Source organism: Kogia breviceps, chromosome 19 (genome assembly GCF_026419965.1).
Source record: "Kogia breviceps isolate mKogBre1 chromosome 19, mKogBre1 haplotype 1, whole genome shotgun sequence".
In the NCBI taxonomy this organism is placed as follows: Eukaryota; Metazoa; Chordata; class Mammalia; order Artiodactyla; family Physeteridae; genus Kogia; species Kogia breviceps.
The window spans coordinates 39,462,252-39,488,061 of record NC_081328.1 but is presented as its reverse complement, the minus strand read 5'-3'; the positions used below and the strand labels follow the sequence as shown (position 1 = coordinate 39,488,061).

The following is a 25,810-nucleotide window of genomic DNA, read 5'->3' as shown; positions in this document are numbered from 1 at the left end:
AGGAACTACATTTGCAGTACTTAGTAACCATATGTGGTTAATGGCTCCTGTATTGAACAGCACAGTTCTGGGAAATCAAAGGTAAACAAGACTCAAGTTCTCTAGTCTCTTGGGACTTAATACTTGGGAAAGACACCAGAAAGTAAACTGACAACATAATTGAAAAATCTGATAAATGTTAGGGAAAAAATGACTGACACAGAGAGTGCCAGGGGTCTATTTTAGTTAAAATGGCCAAGAAAGTCCTCTCAGACGAAGTGACAAGCTAAAAGGGTGTAAAAGGGTTAGCTTGGGAAGAGTGAGGGGAAGAGCCTTCAAAGGTATGGGTGCAGCACAGGCAAATGCCCTGGGGGAGGAAAGTGGTTGTCCAGTTGAAGAAATTTTTTTAAAGAGCATATTGACTGATTGATTGATTGATTGGCTGCACTGCCACCAGGGATCAAACCCGTGACTCCTGCAGTGCAAGCGTGAAGTATTAACGTCTGGACCACCAGGGAAGTCCCAGTTGAAGAAATTGAAAGACTAGTCAGTTAGTTGGGGGTGGGAGTGGGCTGGGGAGGGTTGTTAGGAAACAATTTGGATTAAGTGTAAAGGCAGGTCATCTGATTTACATTTTATCCTGAGCACACCTCTGTGTTAAGAGCAAGGGAGGGACTTCCCTGTGGCGCAGTGGTTGGGAATCTGCCTGCCAATGCAGGGGAGACGGGTTTGAACCCTGGTCCAGGAAGATCCCACATGCCACGGAGCAACAAAGCCTGTGCCACACAACTACTGAGGCTGCACTCTAGAACCCACGAGCCACAACTACAGAGCCTGCGTGCCTAGAGCCCATGCTCCACAACAAGAGAAGCCACCGCAATGAGAGGCCTGCGCACTGCAAAGAGGAGTGGCCCCTGCTCTCCGCAACTGGAGGAAGCCTGTGCACAGCAACAAAGACCCAACACAGCTAAAAATAAATAAATAAATTTATTTTTTAAAAAAAGAGCAAGGGAGATGGTGGGAATACACAGTTAAATGAAGTGTGACTGACTATGGCCTCTGGAATCAGAGAAACCTGCCTTCAAATCCCACCTCAGCTCCTTACTAACTGTGATATCTTGGGAAAATCACTGAAATGCTGAGTCTCAGTTCCCTCATCTGTAAAATGGAATTTTAATTATTGTTAACAAGTAGTATGCAATTTTGTAGGGTTGTTATGAATATTGGAAATCACATATATGTAAAAAAACTAGTGCAGTGCCTGGATACAAGGCAGGCACTAGATAAACAGTAGCCATTATCAGATAAGCTACCTGTTCATGCTTAGCATGAACTTACCTCATGCTTACCTTAAACTATATAATTATTATCAGGCCCATTTTCAGACTCAAAGTTCTTTTCCACTTATTCAAGACCACATACAATATAGCCCATATTACCCATCTTGTGTATTAACATCTAACAGTTTTCCCCCTTTTACCTCTGTTTTCTGTTAACACTTGTCCCGAGTAACGTTTCAACTCTGATCTGGAACTTAACTTCAGGAATGCTTTCCCAAATTAACTACATCCTATTGTAAGTGTGCTATTACCCTGCATTTCTTTCAGAATTGATAACTTTAGCTTGAAAACTTAATGTGTTTCTGCTTGTTGAAATATGGCTTTGTTCTCAAATAATTGTATTTTGTCTTCTTCAAGTAGGGTTGTAAGAAGATAGATACACATTCCTTTTTTATTTCCCTTTCTCCTCCCTTATCCAAGTGTTTTATGTAATGTGCACTCATTTGTTTATTCAGTGAACAATTGCTGAGGGCACCACTACATTTAACAAACTATTCATTCCTGGGTGCTTATGAATCAAACATGATCACTGATGACTGGTCTTATTTTAAATTCATGTCCACAACATTCAAAGGGGCGCTCCTGGGAGTCTCAGGTGTTCCTTGGCTTGGAGACAACCATCTTCTCACTGTGCCTCTTCACATGTCTTCCCTCTGTTCATGTCCACCTTTGTGTCCAAATTGACCCTTTTTATAAGGACAACCAGTCATACTGGATTAATGACTTAATGACCTCATTAACTTGATCATCTGCAAAGACCCTATTTCCAAACAAGGTCCCACTCACAGGTAGTGGGGGTTAGGACTTCAACATCTCCTGGGAGAACGCAATTCAACTCATAACACCTACCATTATCTGAAATCACCTTATTCATTTGTTTACATGTTTATTGTCAAATTCTCTCCTCAAGAATATAAACTATTAGAGCAGTTCACCAGTGTATCCTCCCAGACCTATACGAGTGACTAGCACATAGCAGGTCTTCAATAAATATTTGTTGAATTGATGACAATATATTGATTATTCACAATCCCTCAGGCACTACACATACTGGTTGTCATATATTCTCCAAGCAGCAGAGCACACAGAGAGTTTACTACGTGCCAGACATTGCTCTTTGTGCTTCATATTATTAGATCATTTAATCATCACACTACCCTATGTGACGTACACTATTATTATTTTAATCTTTTCTCTCTTTTTTTCTTTTTTTGGCCGTGCCGCGCAGCATGTGGGATCTTGGTTCCCCAACTAAGGATCGAACCCATGTCCCCTGAAGTGGAAGCACGGAGTCCTAACCACTGGACCACCAGGGAATTCCCTATTAATCTCACTTTACAAATATGAAAACAAGGTTCCTTGGTGGCGCAGTGGTTGAGAGTCCGCCTGCCAATGCAGGGCACACGGGTTCGTGCCCCGGTCCGGGAAGATCCCACGTGCCGCGGAGCGGCTGGGCCCGTGAGCCATGGCCACTGAGCCTGCACGTCCGGAGCCTGTGCTCCGCAACGGGGGAGGCCACAGCAGTGAGAGGCCCGCGTACCAAAAAAAAAAAAAAAAAAAAAAAAAAAAGACCATCTCTAATTAGCAATACCAGGAGAAAATCAATCTAGTCCCACATATTACATGTGATGCTAATTATAGGAGGATCGTACACATTTAAAATATTAATAGGAAAGTCACTTCTGGAAGTGGGAACAACTTTCTAAGCAATATAAGTCATAAAGAAGAAAAGCAGATTTGAATTCATAAAAACATAAAACATCCGCACATCTGGAAAACACCTTAGTTAAACAGAGCATTCATACAAATTAATGAAACATACTGAGAAAAATACTAAGAACCTAATAGACAAATGAGCAAAGGACACAAACGAATTTCACAAAAGAGGAAAACCTTCACAAAAGAGTCAATATTTACAAGTAACCAATGATATATCAACTAAAATAACAAGGAAGTGCCATTTTTTTGCCCTCATTCCTCAACTATATGATACCTACTACTGGCCAAGGCATCGTGAAATAGGCTCTCTCATACATTAACTGGAGGTAGAATATAATTATGTGCAACCACTTTGGAAAACAACTGCTAACGTTAATCAAGAGACCTGAAATAGCCAAACTCAGTAATCCCAGTTGTGAAGTTCTATCATTAGGAAACAGTAAGCTCTTCACTGCAGCATTATTGTAATCACCCAAACTGGAAGCAATGGAAATTTCCAGCAATTAAGAAACACCTTAAGGTAGCGCACTTGATGCAGTGTAATGCAGTCATGAGAAATGACAATTACAAAAACTGTGTAGCAACATGGGAAAATATTTATTATGTAATGTTAAAGTTTAAAAGCAGGATACAAAAACTGCATATAGATTACAAACATAAATACAACCTTGTTAAAATACATAGGGAAAAAAACATCATAATGGAAAACATAAAAATTATAGTGTGGTGAGATTATGGGTAATTTCCTGACACTATTGCCCTAACTTCCTGTATTGTTATATTTTCTTTCTGTAAAAAGTTTAATTTTGCTGTAAATGAATTATAGGCTTATCGTTTAAAAAACAATCTAACAATACAAACTTGTATGAAGTAGAAGTCCTTGCCCTGTTGTTCAGTGAAGGACACTGCTTGCTGTACATCATTTCATATAACATAACATTTAACATGTCATGTTATATACCACATGTTATGTTGCTTTTTGTACAAATGGAATCGTATCATGTTTACTGCCTATAACTTTTCTTATTTCAATTGATAATCATCTCTTGCCTCAATTCATGCAAAACCTCCCAACTGGTCTCCCTGCTTCTACCCTTGCCCTCCTTCAGACCATTCTCCAAGTAGTCAAATGAACCAAGTACAAAGCAAGTTACTGCATTCTTTCTAATGGTTGCATAGCATTCTGCTGAATAAACAATACCATAATTTATTTAAACAATCCCTATTACTGAAGGAAGTTTAGCCGTGAACTTTCTTGTACATCTATATTTGACCACTTGCATATCTATGAGGAAAATTCCTAGAAAGAAGTTTTATGAATCAAAGACTTTGAACATTAAAATTTTTGAAAGACATTCCTAAACTGACCTCCAAAAAGATTATGCTAGTTTACGCATGGAGTTCCCCAACTGCTCATGAACACTCGATGTTATCAACTGGTTCAGCCTTTACAATCACATAAATGAGAAATGCTGCCTGACTTGCTTGATTTTCACTGACTTAAGTACAAGTAAAATGAAATATCTTTTAATTTTTTTAATCAAACATTTGTTTTCCTGTGAGCTTTTTCATATTCTTTGCCCATTGCATTACTGGCCTATTGGTATTTTTATTGGTTGAATAGACTTCTGTATATTAAGAAAATTTACCTTCTTCTTTCTTACGAGCTGCAACTATTTTCCATATTTTTCTTTTGTAACTTTTTTTTACTGTCTTTGATAGTTCAGAAAGTTTTAATTTTTGAGTAAAATTCAGTATTTTCCTTTTCAGCTTCTGATTTTCATGTCATGCTTAGACAGACCTTCTCTACTTCAAGATTATAAAAAATATTCACTCATGCTTTCATCTAGTACCTTTAATCATTGTATTTTTGACACTAAAATTTGTGACTAACTTCGTATAAAAAGTGAAGTAGAAGATTCAGCTTATCACCATTTACATGGCTCTTTGGCCCCACCCATCACTTATTAAGTAGTTCATTTCCCCACTGATTTGAAATACTAGCTTTATCACATACTAAATCTTGGTCTATTTTTGAACTCTATGCTGTTCCACTGATATTCCTGCACCAAGACAAAAATGGTTTAGTTTTATAATTTCATAATACGTTTCAATATCTGAAGTGTTCGGCTTTCCCTAATTATAATTGAAATTTTAAAATATAAAATGAAACAATAAAGTTTACCTCCTCACTTTCCCCTCCAAGTGTGTCTACCACTCTCTCGGGCGCCCAGCTCTCTCAACGAGAAACTTTAAAAACTGACACAGCAGTGAATAATGAAAGTGGCTCCGCTCAGAAGTGACAAATCTGAAGAAAAGTCACTGCATTAAAAAACGGGAGAGTGTCCTGACTCCCTCCCAACTCGGTCCTTCCACTTCCCCTCGCAACATCAGCCCGCCGGCCGACGCCTGCCGCGATTCCCAGCCCAGCCTCTAGAGGTGGCAGCCGGTCGGAAGCGAGTGGACCAGGATTGACTCCCAGAGCAGCTGGAGCCGTCGTAACGTCACGTCCGGTCACGGCGGAAGTCCTCTGCTGGCCGATCGGGAAGCAGCTGAAGGCTGGGCGATGGCAGTCCTGGAGGCTCCGCACCCGGACAGACCCGAGGCCACAGTGCCCCCGCGGTAGGCCGGACCAGGGTGGCGGGCTCCGGGTCCCGAGATGAAGAGCGTCGGGGGCTGAACCGCTACCTTAGAAGGGAACCTGGGAACCCTCACGGCCCCTATTGCAAACCCTCCCTGACTTTGAGGTGTAGACTGCCTTTGCCGGGGCTGCCCCGGAAGCAGGTCCGCCTGGTATCCTACCGCTCCTGCAGGGAACGGTGCGGGCCGAGATTTTACCCCTTCACCATAAAAGTAAGGCTGATGGTAGCCCCGGGCCGGGGGTTCAAGGCCACGATTCTCCCTAACATCGTCTCCTTTCCACCGCCGCAGGGATGGAGGGGTCTAAGACATCCAGCAGCACCATGCAGGTGAGCTTCGTGTGTCAGCGCTGCAGCCAGCCCCTGAAACTGGACACGAGCTTCAAGATCCTGGACCGTGTCACCATCCAGGAGCTCACAGGTCAGCGAGACCCTTAGAAAGAGGGTGGTCAGGCTTTGGAGATGAAGGTCTTAAAGACTGCACATAGCCTGCCACAGACACGCCTTGTGAGCCTCAGAAGTCGCGTCGTCTCTCTGGCTTCTTGTTTTCTTATCGAGAACATAAAAGAATTTTGACACCGTGTGCTTCTGAGAGCTTTGTATAGCAAGGAAAGGTCCTTAGTTTTCTGCTTCTGTTGTTTCAGAGTAAAGGAATATGTACATTTAGAAATAAACAGCAATTGTTGAGGACTTGCCATATGCTAAGTGCGTTACATGCATTACTTTTAACCCCTATGGAGTAGTACAGTTATACTCGCCTATGGAGTAGTAGTAAAATTATCATTTTATCCATGAGGAATTGAGGCTTAGAGAGGCTAAGTGACTCACCCAGTGGCCAATAGCTGATAAATAGAGGAACGGAGTCTCAAAGTCCCAAGAAGTGAGATGAAGCTAGAAAAGAAGAAAAGACTGAATAGACAGTTAAAATAAGCTCATGGGTCTAGAGTCAACCTGTTTAGATTTAAATCCTGTCATTTACTAGCTGAATGACTTTTTGCAAGTTACTTCAACTCTCTTGACCCTGGTCTCTTGGTTTTCTTTATCTGTAAAATGTAAAACAATCTCAAGGTATTTGTAAGGATCAAATATAACAAAGACCATAAATACTTAAGAATATGCTGGGGAAAAGTACTCAATAAATATTAACTATTATTATTAATACCTGATTTTTCTTTTCTGAGGGGAATTATCTCTTTAATATATTTTAAACTTTATTATGAAAAATTTCAAACATGCAGTCAAGAGAATAGCATAGTGAACTCCCTTGTATCCATCATCCAGCTTCAACAATTAGCTACATCCTGCCATTCTTGTTTTCTGTATACCTCCATTCACCTCCCATCTCCACTCAATTACTTTGCTCTTTACTTCCTTTTTTATTAAGGTAAATTGTCATGAATTGACAATTTTTAATTGTCAAGTTTTTTGGTTTTTGGCCACGCAGCACAGCATGTGGGATGTTAGTACCCGAACCAGGGCTGGAACCCGTGCCTACTGCAGTGGAAGTGCAGAGTCTTAACTACTGGACCGCCAGGGAAGTCCCTAATTGTCAAGATTTATACATTACAAATCTTAGCTTTTTTTTTTTTTGGCTATTCCACGCAGCCTGTGGGATGTGGGATCTTAGTTCCCCAACCAGGGATTGAATCTGGGCCCTTGGCAGTGAGAGCGCGGAGTCCTAACCACTGGACTGCCAGGGAATTCCCCTTAGCTGTATGTTTTTGACAAATGTATGCAGTCATGTAACTTAGATCTCCATTGTGATGTAGAAAGCTTTCATCTTCCCAGAAAGTTCTCTCATGTTCCTTCCCACTTATTCTGAGGGAAAGGGGATGTTAACTTTTGTTATGGAAAACTTCGAAGTTTATGGTAAACCCCCATGTACTCATCACTGAGCTTCAACAATTATCCATACAGGGACTTCCTTGGTGGTGCAGTGGTTAAGAGTCCGCCTGCCAATGTAGGGAACACGGGTTTGAGCCCTGGTCTGGGAAGTCCCACATGCCACGGAGCGACTAAGCCTGTGTGCCACAACTACTGAGCCTGCGCTCTAGAGCCTGCGAACCCCAACTGCTGAGCCCATGTGCAACAGCTACTGAAGCCCGCGTGCCTAGAGCCCGTGCTCTGCAACAAGAGAAGCCACTGCAATGAGAAGCCCGCACGCCACAGCAAAGAATAGCCCCCTCTCACCGCAACTAGAGAAAGCCCGCGCACAGCAACGAAGACCCAACGCAGCCAAAAATTAATTAATTAATTTTAAAAAATTATCCATCCATATTTAACCATGTTTTCATCTACAGCCCCATCCATTCCCCTGCCACCCCAAATTATTTAGAAGCAAATCCCAAACATATAAATACCATAAATATTTTAGTAAGTATTTTTGAAAGGTAATGTGTCTCTTTAAAGACATAATCATACCATTATACTGGAAAAAATTTAACAATCCCTTAATCCGATTTAATGGGTATAAGGGAAAAAAGACAACAGATTCTTCTTTGTATAAATTGTACTTTAAGAAAAAGGGGGAGGATATTTCTGATTCTTATACTGTCACACATGCTTCTGCTCTGAGAAGACTCTTTCTGAAAGCTTCGATATTTTCCTTGCTCTTAGCTCCATTACTTGCCACAGCCCAGGTGAAACCAGGAGAGACCCAGGAGGAAGAGGCTAACTCAGGAGAGGTATGAAAACACTGGAATGTGAGGTGGATTTCTGCAGGGTACTTGGTGCTCTTAGAGCCCCCAGATGTTTTGGATCTCTGGTAAAAATGAGACATTCTGCATGATCAGGCCACTGTGGATCATTGGAGACACAGAAGTGCACCTGAAGTCACACGGTTGCTGAATGAGGCATCCATTCAAAAATGTGAAGAGAGGCTCTTCTTTATTTGAAGTGGAATTATAAGCCATTATAGGTGGGAGATGGGATGACCTGGATACACAGGTCATCCCAGGGCATTCCTGGTTTGCCTGGTGTTGTCCTAGCTAACTATTAATATCCACTCCTCTCTAGTCTCAAAAGTATCTTGGTTTGGACATTGAGTTGTATGATTACACTAGCTAGAAAGGGTTGTCAGTGTTAGAGAATGTGTAATTTTTTAAAATGTGATAACATGAGTGATAATTTTCATTGTCAGAGATCAAAGTCATACGATTTTGATCACATATAAATTATATCAAAGTACGGAAAACAAAGTATCTACTTTGTTCTATGCCATGGTAAACTTCATTGCAGTCTGCTCTGGCTTTTTCCTTGTGCCATGATTTAGGGCATTCTCTCCCCTACCTTGACTGGTAAATGCAAATGTAATAGAGTATAACATAGTTAGGAAATGCTGTACCCCGCAAAAAATCAAATGGGACTTGGAGTTTGTCTGTACCAAGGGTCCTTTTTAGTGCAAGTGTCCAAGGATTGGCTGTATAACACCCATTTCTTAAGTCTCTGTGGTTTCTCAAGTCTTGTGGTTATCAATCAAGGGTAAAGCCAAATAGTTCTGAGGCCGCTGGGGAAATAGACTCCACCTCTAAGCTGCCAGTATTCTAATGCTTCTTATTTCCTCCCCAGGAGCCATTTATTGAAACTCGCCAGGATGGTGTCTCTCGCAGATTCATCCCCCCAGCCAGGTGCCTACTACTCCTCAGCCCCCTGTTCCTTGCCAAAGGCCAGTAGAATTTTAATTAAACCCAGAATTGAGACCTGGAGCCAGGTGATGAAGATGAATCATCACATAGCCTTTTGGCTCTTCCAGAAAAGACATATTCCCTTTTACCTGGCCCATCACTTTCCAGTATCGATTGAGTTTTTCCTGTAGCCATTCACACAGTGGGAAAGGACAATATCTCTCATGATGAAGAATTGAGAAAAGTTGAGAGCCTGATTGACTAATAAAAGAGATGGGGGGCTTCCCTGGTGGCACAGTGGTTGAGAGTCCGCCTGCCGATGCAGGGGACACGGGTTCGTGCCCCGGTCTGGGAAGATCCCACATGCCGCGGAGCGGCTGGGCCCGTGAGCCATGGCCACTGAGCCTGCGCGTCTGGAGCCTGTGCTCCGCAACGGGAGAGGACACAACAGTGAGAGGCCCACGTACCGCAAAAAAAAAAAAAAAAAAAAAAAAGAGATGGGTCCTTGAAAAGTTTTAAGATAGCAAATGTTAGATGTTCAGGTTCTTAGTTATTGACGCATGTGAAGGTGGCTGGCAAGGGGTGTAGTATTAAGAAATGGTCTTTCCTGATTCTCCTTCCTTTTCTACTATAGACACACATATATCAGTTTTTGATGCCCCGTCTCCCCCCTTAGTCCATCCAGGCCAACCTTCATGCTGAGTGTCCCTGTGGAAGACCAGCATGGCCTTCCCTTGGGAGAGAGGTACCCTTGGGAGGTCAGTTGGGTTAGGAGTGGGTATGTGCCTTGAGGCCCCTCAGCTGGTGCTTGAGAGTCTCTGCCACTGGCACTGCAGTAGGTGGAGGAGGCCTCTCTGCTCCCTCATGTGGCCCATGGGCGGGGGGCTGTCTGCAGGATGATGTCTACAGAAAGTGCCAACAGCTTCACTCTGATTGGGGAGGCATCCGATGGCGGCACCATGGAGAACCTCAGCCGAAGACTGAAGGCAAGTCTGCCTCATTCTGGTGTCAGGCAGTGGGCCTGGCTGGTAGAGGGGGTGTCTGGGCAGGTAGCATGGGTCAGGCCCTACCCTGACTCTCCCACACTTCCAGGTCACTGGGGACCTTTTTGACATCATGTCAGGCCAGACAGATGTGGATCACCCACTGTGTGAGGAATGCACAGATACTCTTTTAGACCAGCTGGACACTCAGCTCAACGTCACTGAAAATGAGTGTCAGAACTACAAGTGAGTACCTCCAGAGCCCGGGCCCGGGAATGGAGCTCTGAATCTTGGAGCTCTCACTGCTCTGGGGCTGCGTGGCCCTTACCCAAGGGCTGTGCTCCACTCAGATAAAAGGAATAACAGGTTCCCTCTGGTAAGCATTCCCTGCCTGTGTCCTTGGCAGACACTGCTTGGAAATCTTAGAGCAAATGAATGAAGATGACAGCGAACAGCTCCAGATGGAGCTAAAGGAGCTGGCATTAGAGGAGGAGAGGCTGATCCAAGAGCTGGAAGATGTGGAAAAGAACCGTCAGATAGTGGCAGAAAATCTCGAGAAGGTCCAGGCTGAGGCTGAGAGGTTGGATCAGGAGGAAGCTCAGTGAGTGATCACCCTGTTCTTCTATCTTCCTGCCCTCAAGGCTCCAGGAGTGGAAATGGCTTCCAGCTGAATGTGTCTGATTAGTTTGTAAACAGCAGTGAGCTGTCATTCAGCAGCATGTCTGCTCTGGATCCTGCATATTGTTTCCAGGCCCTGTTTCTAGAGGTTGGTTGGGAGGATTACGTATGAAGGATCAGCATGAGTAAGTGGCAAAAGCATTGGTTAAATAGAGAGCTGAGAACCAGGCCTCTAGTCACAGCTCTGTCCTGTAGGGACCTGGGCTCATTTGGGTGAGTCAGCCACTGAACCCGGCATCCTCCTCTGGAAAGATGAGCCTGTTGGCCTATGTTTGTTCTTTTCCAGCTCAAAAATTTCATTGGTGCTCTTGACCTGAGAGAACCCTCTGTCTAGTGGAGGAGACAGTGTCCACAGTAACTAAGGGTGGGGAAGTGAAAGACATTGAACAAAGTTAATTTTTTCATGGGATAGTGTAACAAGTTCCATTATAAATGATGTATACTAACCATTTAAAAGTCAATAAGGATATAGAGGTGAAGTGATAGATGCTCAATTATGGCCAATTCAGGGAAGAAACCACCATTGACTAACTCACCTTGTTTCTGGAAAAGATCAGAAATCCAAGAGGTGTCTGGTCCTGGTTTGGGAGAGTCCTGTTTTCCTCCCTGTTTTCCATATGGGCAGCTGGAATTTGAGACATTTCTGTCCCTCCCAGGCAAAACATCTAGGGCAAGTATGTTCCTTTGAGTGGGATCTTTGCCAAGTGTAAAAGATGCTGTAACTAGAAGTGACCATAATCACTAGAAGAAATCATTAAGGGGGGTGGTGGGAGAGAAATTTTAGCCCCCATACAGCCTTTAATGGTCACCTTGGCTGTTCACAGGTATCAAAGGGAATATAGTGAATTTAAACGACAACAGCTAGAACTGGATGATGAGCTGAAGAGTGTAGAAAACCAGATGCGTTATGCCCAGATGCAGCTGGACAAGCTGAAGAAAACCAACGTCTTTAACGCAACCTTCCACATTTGGTAATGAGGGTTGGAGGGTGAGGAGCGTCTGGGAAGCACCACAACCTGGACGTTAGCTGCTGGCCGCTGCGCCTGGGTGCCCACCTCCCACGGAATGGGGGTCTGTGTCATTTTCACCCCATCTAGGATTCTTTCACTCCTTGTGACGGAATAGGCACAATCAGGGGATTGGAATTCTAGAGGTTGGTGACTTCCATTCTTCCAAGGAAAGGGAAAGATTGGAGCTCTCCAGCTACGTGAAAATCTGGTCATCTGCCTGGTGCTGATTTCTTGCCCCCTGGGGTCATATGTTTATTCATTTATTTGACATTTTATCCATTTCAAATGGTATCTTTTGAGCATCTACTGTGTGGTGGCACTGTGCAAAGCACTAGGAAGGCAACAGCAAGCAATATGCATTTTGCTTGGGCGAGATGGCTCGGTAACAGGCACTTGTAATACAGCGTGGTCATGGTGAACCCTGGGTGCTGTGAGAACACATAAGGGCACTTTACCCAATTTGAGGAGGCTGCATGGAACGATTCCCCCAGAGGAAGTTGATGTTTAAGCTGAGCTATGGAGTATAAGTCTGCAGAGGAGGGGGGTTGTTCCTGGCAGAGAGAACGTCATGTGCAAAGAAACAGAGGAAAGTGGGAGTGGTAATCTCCCACTGAACTGAACGGAGCTTATTGTGACTGGAGATTGAGGGTGAAGCAGAGAATGACAGGATATGAAACTGGAGCGTTACCAATTCCTAAAGGATCTTGTAGGCCTCATTAAGGATATGGACTTCGTCCAAAAGGCAGTGGGAGCCACTGAAGCATTTTAGTTAGGAAAGTGACATAAGTACAGTTGCATTTGTGAATGATGGCTTTACCTGTAATGTGAGAAATGACTTGGGGTAAGAGGGCAAGATTGTTGGTAAGGAAACTTGCCAGTAAGAATCTAAACAGGAGAGGGTGGAGTCGTAGCATTGAGTCTGAAGAGAAGTGGACAGATTTAAGAGGTTTAGGAGGAAGAATCAACAGAGCTTGGTGGTGTTGGGGGGGAAGGGAGCTGAGGAGAGAGCATTCAAGGATGACGCCCAGGTTTCTACTTTGGCGTCTGAGCAGCAGGGAGAAAGATGATGACTCACGTTTTAGACATGTATTTAAAGTACCAAGTAGGGCTTGGATATATGAATCTGGAGATAAGGAGAGAGATTTATGCCAGGTTTTAGGTGAGAGCAGGAAATTTCAGAATTTGCTAAGTTTTAAATTCTGTCTGTATTTTTCTCTGCCTTTCTTCTGTAGGCACAGTGGACAGTTTGGCACAATCAATAACTTCAGACTGGGTCGCCTGCCTAGTGTTCCTGTGGAATGGAATGAGATTAACGCTGCTTGGGGCCAGACGGTATTGCTGCTCCATGCCCTGGCCAATAAGATGGGTCTGAAATTTCAGAGGTAAGAAATGTAGTCCTTTCTTGAGTGTGGTGTGTCTGTGATATAATCTGTGTCTCCCACCTGGTACTCTTGTCCACTATGGCAAGAGCCCTTGCTCCCAACGAACTGCGAGTATTCTGTCCTTGGAGACTGTCTGCTTCTGGTTTTCCCCTCACCACAGGCCCTTTGCAATGATTGAGCAAGTCCTTGAACTGCACGACCACAGCAGTGGTCCCCAACTTCCTGTCTCCATAACCTTAGTGTTCCTAAAGCTGTTTTTCAGTTTTTGCTTCTAAATCTAAACCAGGACATACATGCATCCATAAAAGGCCCCCAGATAATTATCTAATAAATGTAGTTTGTTCGGGAAACAAAACCTTTTAAACATGGAGCCCGTGGGGAGGTGAGAGAGGAGTGGAAATAATAATAGAGGTCCTTGGGTAGCTGAAGACTGAAAATCACTGGTTATTACATCCCAGTAATCACTTTAGGAGGAGTCCTATTTCCATCTCTGTCTGCATCTCCATTTTAGGTATCGACTTGTTCCCTATGGAAACCATTCGTATCTGGAGTCTCTGACAGACAAATCCAAGGTACCCAGGAAGGTCCATTTTCACTGGAATACAGAATTCTTGTACCTCCTAACGAAATGGTTGTTTTGATAATGGCATTATTTAGTTTCTTTCTTAGACTGAGATATCTCATGTTGAGCCAATGTCTGGTTCAATGTCCTGTCTAGTTCAGGATTAGCTCTTCGGGGCCTGTAGAGAAAATTAAATTTTTACAGTTTGTTGAGAAGGGATACGGGCAGATCAGAGGAGAATATGTGCACCAGGGTGGGAAAGGCATCACTGTGCGGTAGATGTTTAATACATTTCCACTGATGGTGAAACAGTTTTAGGTGCATTGTTATTTGCCCAGGGTTACTGTTGCCAGTGGAATACAGACATAACGTGACTTGAGAGATTGATAGGATTGGGAACAACCTCCGGTAGGCTGTGTTAGGGCCACACCTGTAGCCAGTTCTCTTTTCTCGGGCAGGAGCTGCCATTGTACTGTTCTGGGGGGCTGCGGTTTTTCTGGGACAACAAGTTTGACCACGCAATGGTGGCTTTCCTGGACTGTGTGCAGCAATTCAAAGAAGAGGTTGAGAAAGGCGAGACACGTTTTTGTCTTCCTTACAGGTCAGTATCCCCCGGTGCTGAATGAACCTAGAGTAGGACCAGAGTGAGCAGAACTGAAGGGACAGTAAGAATGGAGGCAAAACTAGTACATATAGTGGGAAAGCAGAAAATGGATAAGATCACATTGACACTGATGGGCAGAGACTGATCCAACACTGCAAACAGGACAGAATGTAACCACCTGGTCCCTGGAGAAAAAGAATGTTGACTTAGATGGTGTGGGGGATTTTCTTGCTGCAGAGCTCAAGCCTGCTCTCCAATTTCAGGGAGGTTTTTCCCTACACCCTTGGAAATACACAGGAATGCTTCCTTTGATCAAATTTTGTAGGAGCCCAGAGATGGATGGACACCTTAGTTAAGAGAGTAAGGCTGAGCTGCTTCCATCACCCCAAAACAAAGCATTTCTTTTCTTCTGCCTCCCTTCTCTCCCCGTAAGTGAGGAATGCCTAGGAAAACAGTGAGGAGTACTGTAACCGTCACTTACCCTCTGCTCCAGGCTTCTCATCTGTTTGGGTGTGTGTCTTGTCCCTGTACTCTGCAATGACAATGAGGCTCTTGTGACAGCCTTCCTGATATTGGGCTTTCAAGCAAATCCAAAATACACTACCATTCCTTGCCAAGAGTTCTTTAGTAGATAAAATGACGTGAATGGTCCCATGATCAAGTCCCTGCCCATTTGCCTGAACTGACTTAACTCGGATCTCAGTTACTAATGAGTTCTGCTGTGTTCATTTGCAGGATGGATGTGGAGAAAGGCAAGATTGAAGACACAGGAGGCAGCGGTGGCTCCTATTCCATCAAAACCCAGTTTAACTCTGAGGAACAGTGGACAAAAGCTCTCAAGTTCATGCTGACGAATCTTAAATGGGGTCTTGCTTGGGTATCCTCACAGTTTTATAACAAATGACTTTCTTTTTTCCTTAGGGGTTTGTTTGCCTTAAAGGCTTTAAATTTTGTTTTGTTTGTAAAAAAAAAAAAAAAAAAAAGTGTTAAATTCGGGTACTATTAAACAGCACATGTTTACAATACCAAAAAAGAAAAAAAAATCCACAAAAGCCACTTTATTTTAAAATACAACAGATACTTTCCAGAGCTACAACATGCCATGTATAGCAACTGGCCTTTGTCACAGTTTTGACTCTTAACCCCATGCTTTCCTTTCCCTTTTTCCCCGCAAAACAACTAATTTAAGTTTGCTATTTTTTTTTTAACTGAGTTGAATTGAGATTGATGTGTTTTCACTGGATTTTATCTCTCTCAACTTCCTGCACTTAGAATATGAAATAGAAACTTTTGTCTCCACTGAGACTACAAGATGTATGAGATGCACAGTTGGATAACGTGAGAAAATGACATGTAAGCTTTGGTCACCATGTGATGGGATCAGAAGCTTGAAATTTAACACTTCTCACTTGGTTCTAGTACTGAATGCCTGCTCTGCTCTGTGTTAGAGATATGAAATTGTGTTTGATACTGTTTGAGACCTTATGGAGAGATTTAATTATTTGTAATAAAAGATTTACTGCAGTCTGATAACTGCCCAGAGGTGCACTGTTGGGTTTTTCTTTAACTAGAATAGAGTACTTTGTATTCTGGGAGAATTGAGTTCAAGTGCAGGTATGTGGAAAGTCTGTTGAAACATGTTTAGAGATGGGGTGTTAGTTTTTTAAAAAGACTCTAATGAAAAGTAGACAGCTGTAGAGAAAGCCCTATTTGTGTAGCTCTCAGTAACAGAACAGAGATGTTTAACTTTAAGGGGAAAATAAAGGCAACCTCCTTGATGCTCAGTCAAGGTCACCCAGATGGTCTCAGTTTTTGAGCCCCTGGTTAATACTAATCTCCATGTCTGATGTTCTCCCTTAATAAAATGAACAGTTAAGAGGAAAGCCATAAATATCTTGTTAAACAAAAATAAACTAATTTCACTGATATTCTAATATCTTGTCCCAGCTCTTGGACATTTTCAGTCTGGTACGACGAAAAGGACATGCTTATTCACCCTAACTCTTTCTCTGATGCAGAAAAATAAGCATCAAGTTGGAATATAAAACACAGCTCAGAAGATACTTGGAACTTCTGTACGCTGAGTATGAAAGGAAGGAAAGGGAGAGATGAGTGCAGTGACAGAAGGCTGTTTATTTTGGGCGGATTCTGCCTGCCTCATGTGTTGGAGAAGTCGCAGCCCTCAGTGCTCTGGCCACCAGGTGGGGAGGAACAGGCTGCTGTCGACCTGGAGTGCTGGCTCCCACGCTGTGAGTCAGGATTGCATAAGAGAGTTCGGCAATGCTCTCCAAGGCAATGCCAGTGATGCTTTGCAAATGGCCCGCAACCTTCAGAAACAGAGACAGATTTCTTATTACTAAATAAACATGTGTTAGTGCACAGACACGTTGCTGGGGCTGTTTTCTCAAGCCAAATGTAAATTTTTTCATTTCTCTGAGCTTACAGAGAAGATTAAATCCAGATCCCAGCATTTGCCAATGGCCAAATTACACTAGGATACCTTTGCCCTGATAGTGTTAGCATGGTAAGTTTCTGGTAGACATTTCCCTCTGCTGGAGGTAAGTTTTGTGAAATATGAGAGGGATATTTGGGTCTTGACATTTTTTCTGTTTGGGAGGATACACTTATTGGACTTTAACATAGTAGCAGATTATCATCATAATGGGAAATGAACAAGCTGAACTTGGGCCTCCATTTCCAATTTCATAAGAGGAAAACTGGAGAACATTTTTCAGTCCCACCGTAGTTTTTTCCCTCCCAAATCCTGCTCATTCATCCTAATCCTGGGTCTTGGCGCTTACCGTTTATAGCTTGTCTTCTGTTTTCCTTTAACTGAGGGGAGAATGCTTTCTATTAAATGAATTCTGACCATGCTGGTCCTGCTCAGTGGTGCATACCTGGCTCCAACACTCATGGTTTTGGATGAAAGCACTTGCTGCAATGATTCCTACTGCCAACAGCATGAAGTCTTCCTTCACGGAAATAAACTTTTCCCTAAGTGATTAAAACCATATTAATTTTGGAGCTAGAATGACACTTGATCTTCCAAATCCTAGGGTTATGGGACTTCAACTATGAGTTATTTATGTTGATCATGGAATTTCTATAGATGGAAAGAAATGGTCAAATAATAGCTAATTGATTCCCTCTTCCAACCTCCCCCAACTCAACGGATTAAAACATGAGCCTCCTGTCCGAATGGTTTACGGACCTTTTCTTGTTCCATCTGTCTCCCTAACAAATGTAACTGTGAGGCTTTTTACCAGTCTGACTTTACAGTAATCAAACACTTTTGTCCAAGTTGCAACCCTGTGACTGGCTTAAGTGGCTATAAAAGCAGTTCAGTAATCTCAAATTATAAGCAGCTATAAAAGAAGAACTAGAAATGAAAGTATGTTAATTACTAGAAGTCATTTAAATTTTAAAAGTAAAAGCCTTTAGGGTTTGGCTGATTGGGCTCAGTCATCCATCCAAACAACATATTGGATGTTAATTAGAACAAGATAACCCATGCAGGTTATCTGTGGACTGGGTGCCTTGCTAAGTAAATTCCATTTCCTAAGTTCTTGTGGTATGTTACTGACTCCCTGTTTCTGGAAGGAGCCTACAACAAAGGAGTTGCCTTACCCTTGCAGCTGAGTGGGTGTGGAGTTCTCGATTGAAGCCCTCAGCAGGCTCTCATATACAGGTTCACGGAGAAGATAGACTAGGTCAAGTAGGGTCAGGCAGGTTGCATACAGCTGTGTGGCTGGCACCAAACAGCCATTGTATCCTAGATGGAGTATGCGCATGGTAAAGAGCATTATGTACCTCTTCTCTGATCATAATCACAGTCGTCATGTGACACAAATCTGTTGAGCTGCTAATGTGCTTCCCCGTTGCTATGTTCTACTGTAAGAAACCTCTGTAGCTGGAGGTCGATTTTAAAGGACAAAGGGAGAGGTAGAAAAACCTCCAGCTACAGTATATATACAACTGGAGCGTATTTGTTTGTTTCCCTCTTATCTTATGTCTCTCTACAAAGTCAACTCTTCGATGCTACAATAAGAGTGCTTAATGAGGCCAAATAGAAGCCAGGTGCCGGGACTGGTGTTTGTTTTCCTGACAAGTACTAGAGGAAACTACTTTCCTCAGTCAATGCGCACTTACTGCTGTTCCTCATTGGCGAGTTCTGCCCACTGCCCTCAAACCCCTAGGCACATTCTTACTGCCTTCTATGGAAGACTCCAACCCACATGCCCGACACACTTAATAAAGTACCTAAAACCTCCAAGAGCATCTCCACATATGCCAGGGGAGTAGGCAGATTGATTTGGAAGTTCAGGGACTTCAAAACATCAAGCTCTGACTCCAGCAGTTCTTCTTTAGTGTGTAGATACCCTAGAGCCCGGAGGAAATTCAGGACTGTAACGTTGCTGATTATCTGAGCAAAGAAAACCAAAATTGAGTGAAAGGGAGAGCAGGGTGTCAGAATAGAGGTCATACATCTTGGCATAGTAAACAAAGCCCTTCACAATCCAGTCCATGCCTTTATCTCATCTTCTCTCTTGGAAATTCCCCCTTACACTCTACACTTGTCATATAGAATTACTCTCACTCCCCAAACCCACATGCTCTCCAAGCCTCTACACATGCTCTTTCCTGTATCTGGATCTCCCTCCTCACCCCCAGCACCCCTACTGCTCTCCTTACCTCTTCTCCCTCTTTCCTTAGGATCCACCCATCTCCCCCACCCTCCCCTTCAAGAAGTCATTTTCTCTATTGGTTAAAGTGCACGTACCAGGGACTCCCCTTGGCAACTAAGAGTTCATATGCCACAACTAAGGAGCTGGTGAGCCGCAACTAAGGAGCCCGCCTGCCACAATTAACTAAGACCCGGCACAACCAAAATAAAAAAATAAATAAAAATAAAATAAAGTGCATTACCCAAAATCCTACAGCTAACATCACTTGCAATGGTGAAATATTGAATGCTTTCTCCCTAAGATTGTGAAAAAGCAAAGATGTCTGCCCTCACCATTTGTATTCAACTTATACTAGAGGGTACAGGCAGTGAAACATTCTTGGATAACAAAAGAATAATGCATTACTGTAAGTTAATAGAAGAAAAGAATTATTAAAAATGTTTGATTAATCTCAAAGAAAGGCAGAACTGAGAGAAGCTTATCTCTAGATGGGAGTGGAGACCGAGGTTAACAACAGGTGGAAGATAATGAAACAGAACATTTGTTCTGTTGTTTGTTCCCCCAAAAAGTCATTTTTCTCTAAATACACTTCCTTGACTCTCCAAGGCTGATTAGGTGTATTCAGAGCCCTCTGTATTTACACTAATCAGAACACTTGCTCACATTATTTGCCTGTGTGTCTTCTCCCATTAGGTAATAAATTCCTTGAGAGCACAGACAATATTTTTACTCCTGTAGCCATGTCACCTAGTGCAGCATCTGGCCATAGAAGACAATAAATATTTGTTGAATAAATGATACTATACAGACATCGCATAGTGATGTGAAAACATTTTATCCTTTATAAATGTAATAGTTTGCCTTTAATACTAATAGGTATGTTGGCAATTCAGGCACCTTAACTGTCCTTGAGTCCAAGGGGAGGAAAGGTGACCTGTATGAATGATGGCATCTGTCCAGCAAGTATACTTTGGGAACAGAACTTCAGACCATTTAATAACTGCTTCTGTGTGACTCGTGTGTGTGTGGGTGGGGGGGGGGGTGTTTAGGAGGTATGCTTAGGAAGCATAATTACACTCTGGAATTTCTGCATGAGTAGTATCACCTAGCCTAGGAGTGGGTTTCTCAAAGCCACCTTTGGATGAACTGGTTTCTCTCTAACATTCAGGTGCCCATGTGCAACCCCAGCCCCTTACTTTGTAGTGGAAGGAAAGTTTGCTTGCCAGCTGTACACATGACACAAGACGCAGGATAAACTTGTTGAAAAGCTGCTCTTTCAGAGCCCTCCAATTCTGAGGCTCTGTCTTGTCTCTCAGCTGGATTGTGGCTTGCCTGCAGATCTTCTCTGCCTGCTTAACCATAAACCTATAAAGAAGGGAAAGGGGAAAGGAAACAATCCACACTCAAACTAAATGGAGTTTGTGCTTCAAACCATGTTACATCTTATCCTCTCCAATATCAATCGCTGGCTAAAAAATTTTACATTTGCAAGAAAAAGAGGGTGCAAACCAGGTCTCATGGTAAGGGGCAACTAACATTTTTTTTTTAAGGTCTGGGTACATTAGGCATTCTGAGACGTACCCCTCACAAAGGCCTTATGCTCAGGGCTTTACCTTTCTAGGATTTCTACAGCCTGGTAGCTCACGGATTTCTCCAGACACCATTGTTCAGACAGGAGAAAAACAAACTCTGCCAAAACAGGAAAGAAGAGCTTAATTCACAAGGTGCAACCAAAACGACTCTGTGAACTCTTGGCGTTGTGTAAAAGCCATGATGGGGCCCAGGGAAGAGGGTCAGGAGGTGAGAAAGATGAGACGGAAACAACCCAAGCTGAACCTGTTTCCCTTTGTTGCCAATAGGCAAATGAGAGGCATGAAAAGGAGGCTGACTGCGTGCAAAAACAAAGGCTTACTGAGCCCCCTCGGGGCCCCTTGAGCCTTCCTATGGGTCTCAGCTGATAAAAGGCTTGGCCAACTACACACAAACAAACCAGCTGGTCTAGTTGGCCTTTACACCATGCTGGGAACCTCCAGCTTCAAGAGAGATTTTGGATGGATAAAAACCCTAACCCCTATATTCTGTTTTCAGTGGAATGTTGATAGGAACAGAAAGGTCCCTCCTGGAGCTTTGATATTCTTTATAACACTGTTTGTTTAGTAACCACCCACTGGAGAACTCCCATTGCTTTACAAACACAATTCACCTTACAGCTGGACACCACTTCTCCACCACCAGTTTGTTGGGTAAATCTGTGGTGGCTGAGCCTCTCCCCAGGAGCAAGCTCGTTACTCTGAAGTGGCTTGTTTGGAAGCAACATCCCCTAAATTAGGGAACATAGCCCAACTTGGGTGGGGGAAGTCATTGGGAAGGTGGGAAGGGTAAGATACCTTGGCAAGATTTTAGGCTGCCTGTGTTTCTCTTTGAAAGAACAGCCCCAGATAGAATTCTATTTAGTTAGCAATATCATTAGAGGGTGGAAACAAGGATAAACGTTAGTTCTCAAAGCTCCTGCAGAACTAGGAACTTTTAGCATTGATCAGCAAAGAATTACATATAGTCAAATTTCCATTACCATATGTCGTCAGAGAAAATCTGACTTAGAGGGAAAAAAATCTGTAAAAGTTAAGCTAGCACAAGACAGTTTAACAATCTGCTTGACACAGGTTACACACAGATACATGTACAAAACCTTATCATTACAGATGCCAAAGCTCTGCTAACAGTGTCCAATGAAGAAGATAATTAGTTTAAGCAAAGTATCCTAGAACACATAATGTGTGTTATTAGCCAGTCCTTTTATTTGCTGGAACTTAGGTTTTATTTCTTTGTTTTCGTGTGTGTGTGTGTGTGTGTGTATAGTTGTTTGGTTTTATTGTTTTTGATCTGAATCATCTAGGCAATTGTTTCTATTTTCCATTTTAATTTGCCAAGGAAACAGTTTGGGTTAGGTGGAATGGATGAGGGTTACACCTCTTTCTTGCTACTGGCTCCACCTCCGTACAAACATACTCAGATCTATTAACTAAAAGACCCTCCCCTTCTATTCTCTTAAGCTAGGGCTCTATCTCTCTAGCTTCCATGACTGTGAAATTTCTTGAAAGGCTAGCTTACACCTGCTGCTTCCACTTCATCATTCACTCCCGAATGTTCTGCAATTTGGCTTCTACTTTTTACAACTTGCTGAAATGATCGTCTCAAAGGTCAGAAAATACATCCAAATTGTTAAATATCATGGCCCTTTTGCAATCGTCATTCCTGGTGTTCATATCTGTGAAGTATCTGAAATTGCTGACCATGAAACTCTCCTCTTGCTTCCAAAGTTCTCTAGGTTCTGTTCCTAACTCCCCAGCCATTCCATTTATTTCCTTCATGACGCTTCCTCCTACTCCACTTTCCTGAACACAAAATGTCTCCCAAGGAACTGTACTAGACCTGCTTCTCTTCTCTCCCTCTAGGAGCTCACCCTCTGCCACAGTTTCAACAGTATCATTATGGAGAGAACTCCCAAACCCTTATCTCTAGTTTGATCTCTCTTCTGACTTACTCTTTAAACAGCCTGCTAGAAACCTTCCTCTAGATGTCCCACAAGCACTTTGAAACTCAGTAGATCCCAAACCAAAGCTATTTTCTTTCCCAAACAAGTCACATTTCCTCCTGTTTTATTTATTTTAATGTATGTGTGTGTTTCTCTTAATGGCACCACTATATTTCTAGGCTCAACCCTTTGGCATAGTCATCTTCACCTTCTTCACTTCTTAAAATTCATCCATTGCAGAACCCTAGATTTTACCTCTGAAATGTTTTTAATCCATCCTCCCTTGTCATTCCCTCTGCTCTATCACCTGAAAAACTACACACAAAGACTCCACTGGTCTTCCTACCTCCCATCTCTCTCTACTCCAGTCCATCCTTTACATAACGGCCAAAATAATTTTTTCTAGGGCAAAGGTTACAGTTATATTGCTCCCATATGAAAAAAAAAAGACAAAAACAAAAACCCTCAGTGCCTTATTGTTTTCCTATTAAGTCAGGTATAAACTCCTCACTTTGACATTCAAAGTTCCACGTGGAACGTCTCCAAACCACTTTCTGGTCTGGATTTCAACTACTCTTCCACAGGCTCTGGCCAACCTGGATGACATGGACATGGTACCCACATTCACCCCAAATGTCCCTATTTCCATAGCTTGACTCATGTTATCCCTTTTCAGTAGAACCATGGTCCCGGGAGTTCCCCGGTGGTCTAGTGGTTAGGATTTGGCCCTTTCAACTGCAGAGGCCTGGGTTCAATCCCTGGGTGGGGAACTCCCACAAGCCACCCGGCAAGGCCAAAAAAAAAAAAAAAAAAAATGAGAAAGAGACACAGTAAAAAGGAAGGAAAGAAGGAAGGATGGGAGGAAGACGGTCCATATCCACCACCTTCACCAGCCAAAATGTTATCCTTCCTTCGGGGTCTACCTCAAATGCCACCGATGCCTGGAGGACTCCTTAATTCATCCTATCCCCACCTCACTCCATCTCTCCTTTCAAGCCCCATAAAAGCTTGTTTTACCTGGTATGTTACTTATCTAACCATACTTGTACCTAGTCATTTGAAGATCTGTCCTAATATCCTCCAAAGATTATATATATGGTTTGAAAGCAGGCACTAGATCTCTCGTTCATCTTTCTAACCCAGGAAGCAGGGAGAATAAGTAATCTATACGTGTTGAAATCAAGGGTAGGGTGCCGGTGAGTCTTGCTTATCACTGTACCCCCAGCGCCTTGCAAAGAGTAGGTACTAACGAAACTCATTTGAATGAATAAGGGACACTGAATCTCAAGGTCGGTGCCTCAAAGAGAGGTGCCCCAGTCTCCCATAAACCCAGCTCCCCGGCCTGCATCCCCACCCACGATCCGGGTCTCCCTGAAGCTGCCCATCCGGCCCGCAGCCTCCTGCACGGCTTGCTCATTCTGCTGGGCCAAGTGGAGCAGAGCGTCTTCGATTGTCTCTGTGGCAACAGCTCCAAACTGAAAGTCACTGAGAGAGGCCAATCTTGGCCTCACAGGTAGGTCCATTTTCAGAACCTTGTTTGTTGCCCCGGACGTCTCACTTGATCCGTCGCCCTTAGCTTCCCTTCAGAGTCTTCTGCCACACCCTGGATTCTTCGTCCCCTTCCGTGTGCTTGTCCTTCTGGCCTCAAGTCTGAGGAAAACTCATTTCCCAGCACAGCCTCAGGCCTTTCACAGCTTTTTCCCGCCCCAACGGACGCGGACCCTTCAGCCAATCGGAAAGCACGGCCTCTTCCCGCCTGCCCCGCCCTTTCCCTTGGGCCGGGAGCCGCACTCTTTGTGAAAGCAAATGCGGACTACATCTCCCAGCGTTCCCTGCGGCGGCCATGGACTGCTATTCCCAGCAAGTCCCGCGCGCCGGGAACTGCGGAGGGCGGAGCGGCAACATGGCGGCGCCGGGAGCTGGAGACCCTCTGGATGCCAAGAGCGGAAAGGCCCCCCTGGCTCAGCGCATCGACCCGACGCGGGAGAAGCTGACTCCTGCGCAAATACAATTCATGCGGCAGGTGCAGCTCGCCCAGTGGCAGAAAATGCTGCCACAGCGGCGGACCCGGAACATCGTTACCGGCCTTAGCATCGGGGCCCTGGTGTTAGCAATTTGTATCCGTCTGGACTGTAGACTCAGGGAGACCGCATTTGGGGGCAGGAGACAGGCAGCAGAGGCGTGTAGGAGGGCAGTGTGGGGGTGGCAGAAAGAGCCCGAGCTGTGAAAGTCTTGGCTACTTGTAGCGCTGAGCGAAGCGTTTAAGTGTACCTTATTTTGTCATTTTAAAGGTGCTCTTTTAATATGAATTATTAATGATAACGGAGTCGGGGTCAGGGCTCAGAAGAGCAGAGGGCAGAAGATCGAATCACTGATTTGGGAGGATGAGAGATCCACAAGGGTGGTTGAGCAAGTCTGGGAAAAGGGAATGTGCATTTTCCACGTGGTTTCCTGAACCCACCTCCCCAGATGGTTACACCTTCTACTCGGTGTCCCAGGAGCGTTTCCTGGATGAGCTGGAAGATGAGGCCAAAGCTGCTCGAGCCCGAGCTCAGGAAAGGGCATCAGGACACTGATCCAGATGGGCATCCTGCACCTCCGACCTGCTGGAGTCCCTTCACATGATGGATGATGCCCCACGACCCTGTAGAAATGGAAGCGTGCTCACAGCATTGCTTTCCTTCTTACTAACTTTGGACGATGATAGAGCCCAAGTAACCACGGGTTTGTGCATTTGGCCATTGTCAAGGGAACATGCCCACCTCGCACTCACTGTGTGTGGCCACTGGCTCCTTTTCCTAGTTTGTTTCCTTGTTTGAAGTATCTGATCTCGGCTTTTCCCAAGCTTTCTGACTTTGTGGTTTATCCCCTTCAGGGTCTGGCTGGGAGGGTGGAGGACAAGAGGTGGGCTCTTAATGGGGGTGAGGGTGGCAGCTCTGTGCAGTGTTGGAGCCTAAAGTGGGAAAAATGGGGTCAGGTTGAGAACAATAAACTGAGTCATCTCTCTCCGAGTCCAATGAGTGTGTTGGGGCTGACACTTCGTGCTGGAACGCTCTACAGGCAGTAGCTGC

General features: G+C 43.9%; 3 protein-coding genes across 5 annotated transcripts; 2 read left to right on the top strand and 1 right to left on the bottom strand.

The window, feature by feature from the left end:
- Positions 1 to 5,526: 5,526 nt before the first annotated feature.
- Positions 5,527 to 16,052, top strand: BECN1 (beclin 1). 3 transcript variants are annotated; one of them, XM_067020728.1, is made up of 12 exons: positions 5,527 to 5,660; positions 5,970 to 6,098; positions 8,294 to 8,361; positions 9,245 to 9,303; positions 10,196 to 10,286; positions 10,393 to 10,529; positions 10,690 to 10,884; positions 11,786 to 11,932; positions 13,204 to 13,353; positions 13,865 to 13,925; positions 14,374 to 14,516; positions 15,255 to 16,052. In XM_067020728.1, exons 2-12 carry the CDS (start codon positions 5,972 to 5,974, stop codon positions 15,421 to 15,423), a joined length of 1,347 nt encoding a protein of 448 aa, XP_066876829.1. In that variant the 5' UTR covers positions 5,527 to 5,660; positions 5,970 to 5,971; the 3' UTR covers positions 15,424 to 16,052. The 3 variants fall into 3 exon arrangements, with proteins under 3 accessions (XP_066876829.1, XP_066876830.1, XP_066876831.1); XM_067020729.1 differs by having other exon boundaries at positions 5,560 to 5,660; positions 9,245 to 9,341; positions 10,140 to 10,286; XM_067020730.1 differs by lacking the exon at positions 10,690 to 10,884 and having other exon boundaries at positions 5,560 to 5,660.
- A 599-nt stretch (positions 16,053 to 16,651) lies between these two features.
- CNTD1 (cyclin N-terminal domain containing 1) lies at positions 16,652 to 24,262 on the bottom strand. Its single transcript, XM_059048288.2, has 7 exons — positions 24,094 to 24,262; positions 20,818 to 20,893; positions 20,401 to 20,569; positions 18,780 to 18,942; positions 18,147 to 18,291; positions 17,417 to 17,513; positions 16,652 to 16,846 (listed from the first exon to the last, which is right to left on the bottom strand). The coding sequence occupies exons 1-7, from the start codon at positions 24,260 to 24,262 to the stop codon at positions 16,652 to 16,654; spliced, it is 1,014 nt and encodes a 337-aa protein (XP_058904271.1).
- Positions 24,263 to 24,602: 340 nt separating this feature from the next.
- COA3 (cytochrome c oxidase assembly factor 3) lies at positions 24,603 to 25,756 on the top strand. Its single transcript, XM_059048331.2, has 2 exons — positions 24,603 to 24,856; positions 25,209 to 25,756. Exons 1-2 carry the CDS (start codon positions 24,643 to 24,645, stop codon positions 25,313 to 25,315), a joined length of 321 nt encoding a protein of 106 aa, XP_058904314.1. The 5' UTR covers positions 24,603 to 24,642; the 3' UTR covers positions 25,316 to 25,756.
- The last annotated feature ends 54 nt before the right edge of the window (positions 25,757 to 25,810 follow it).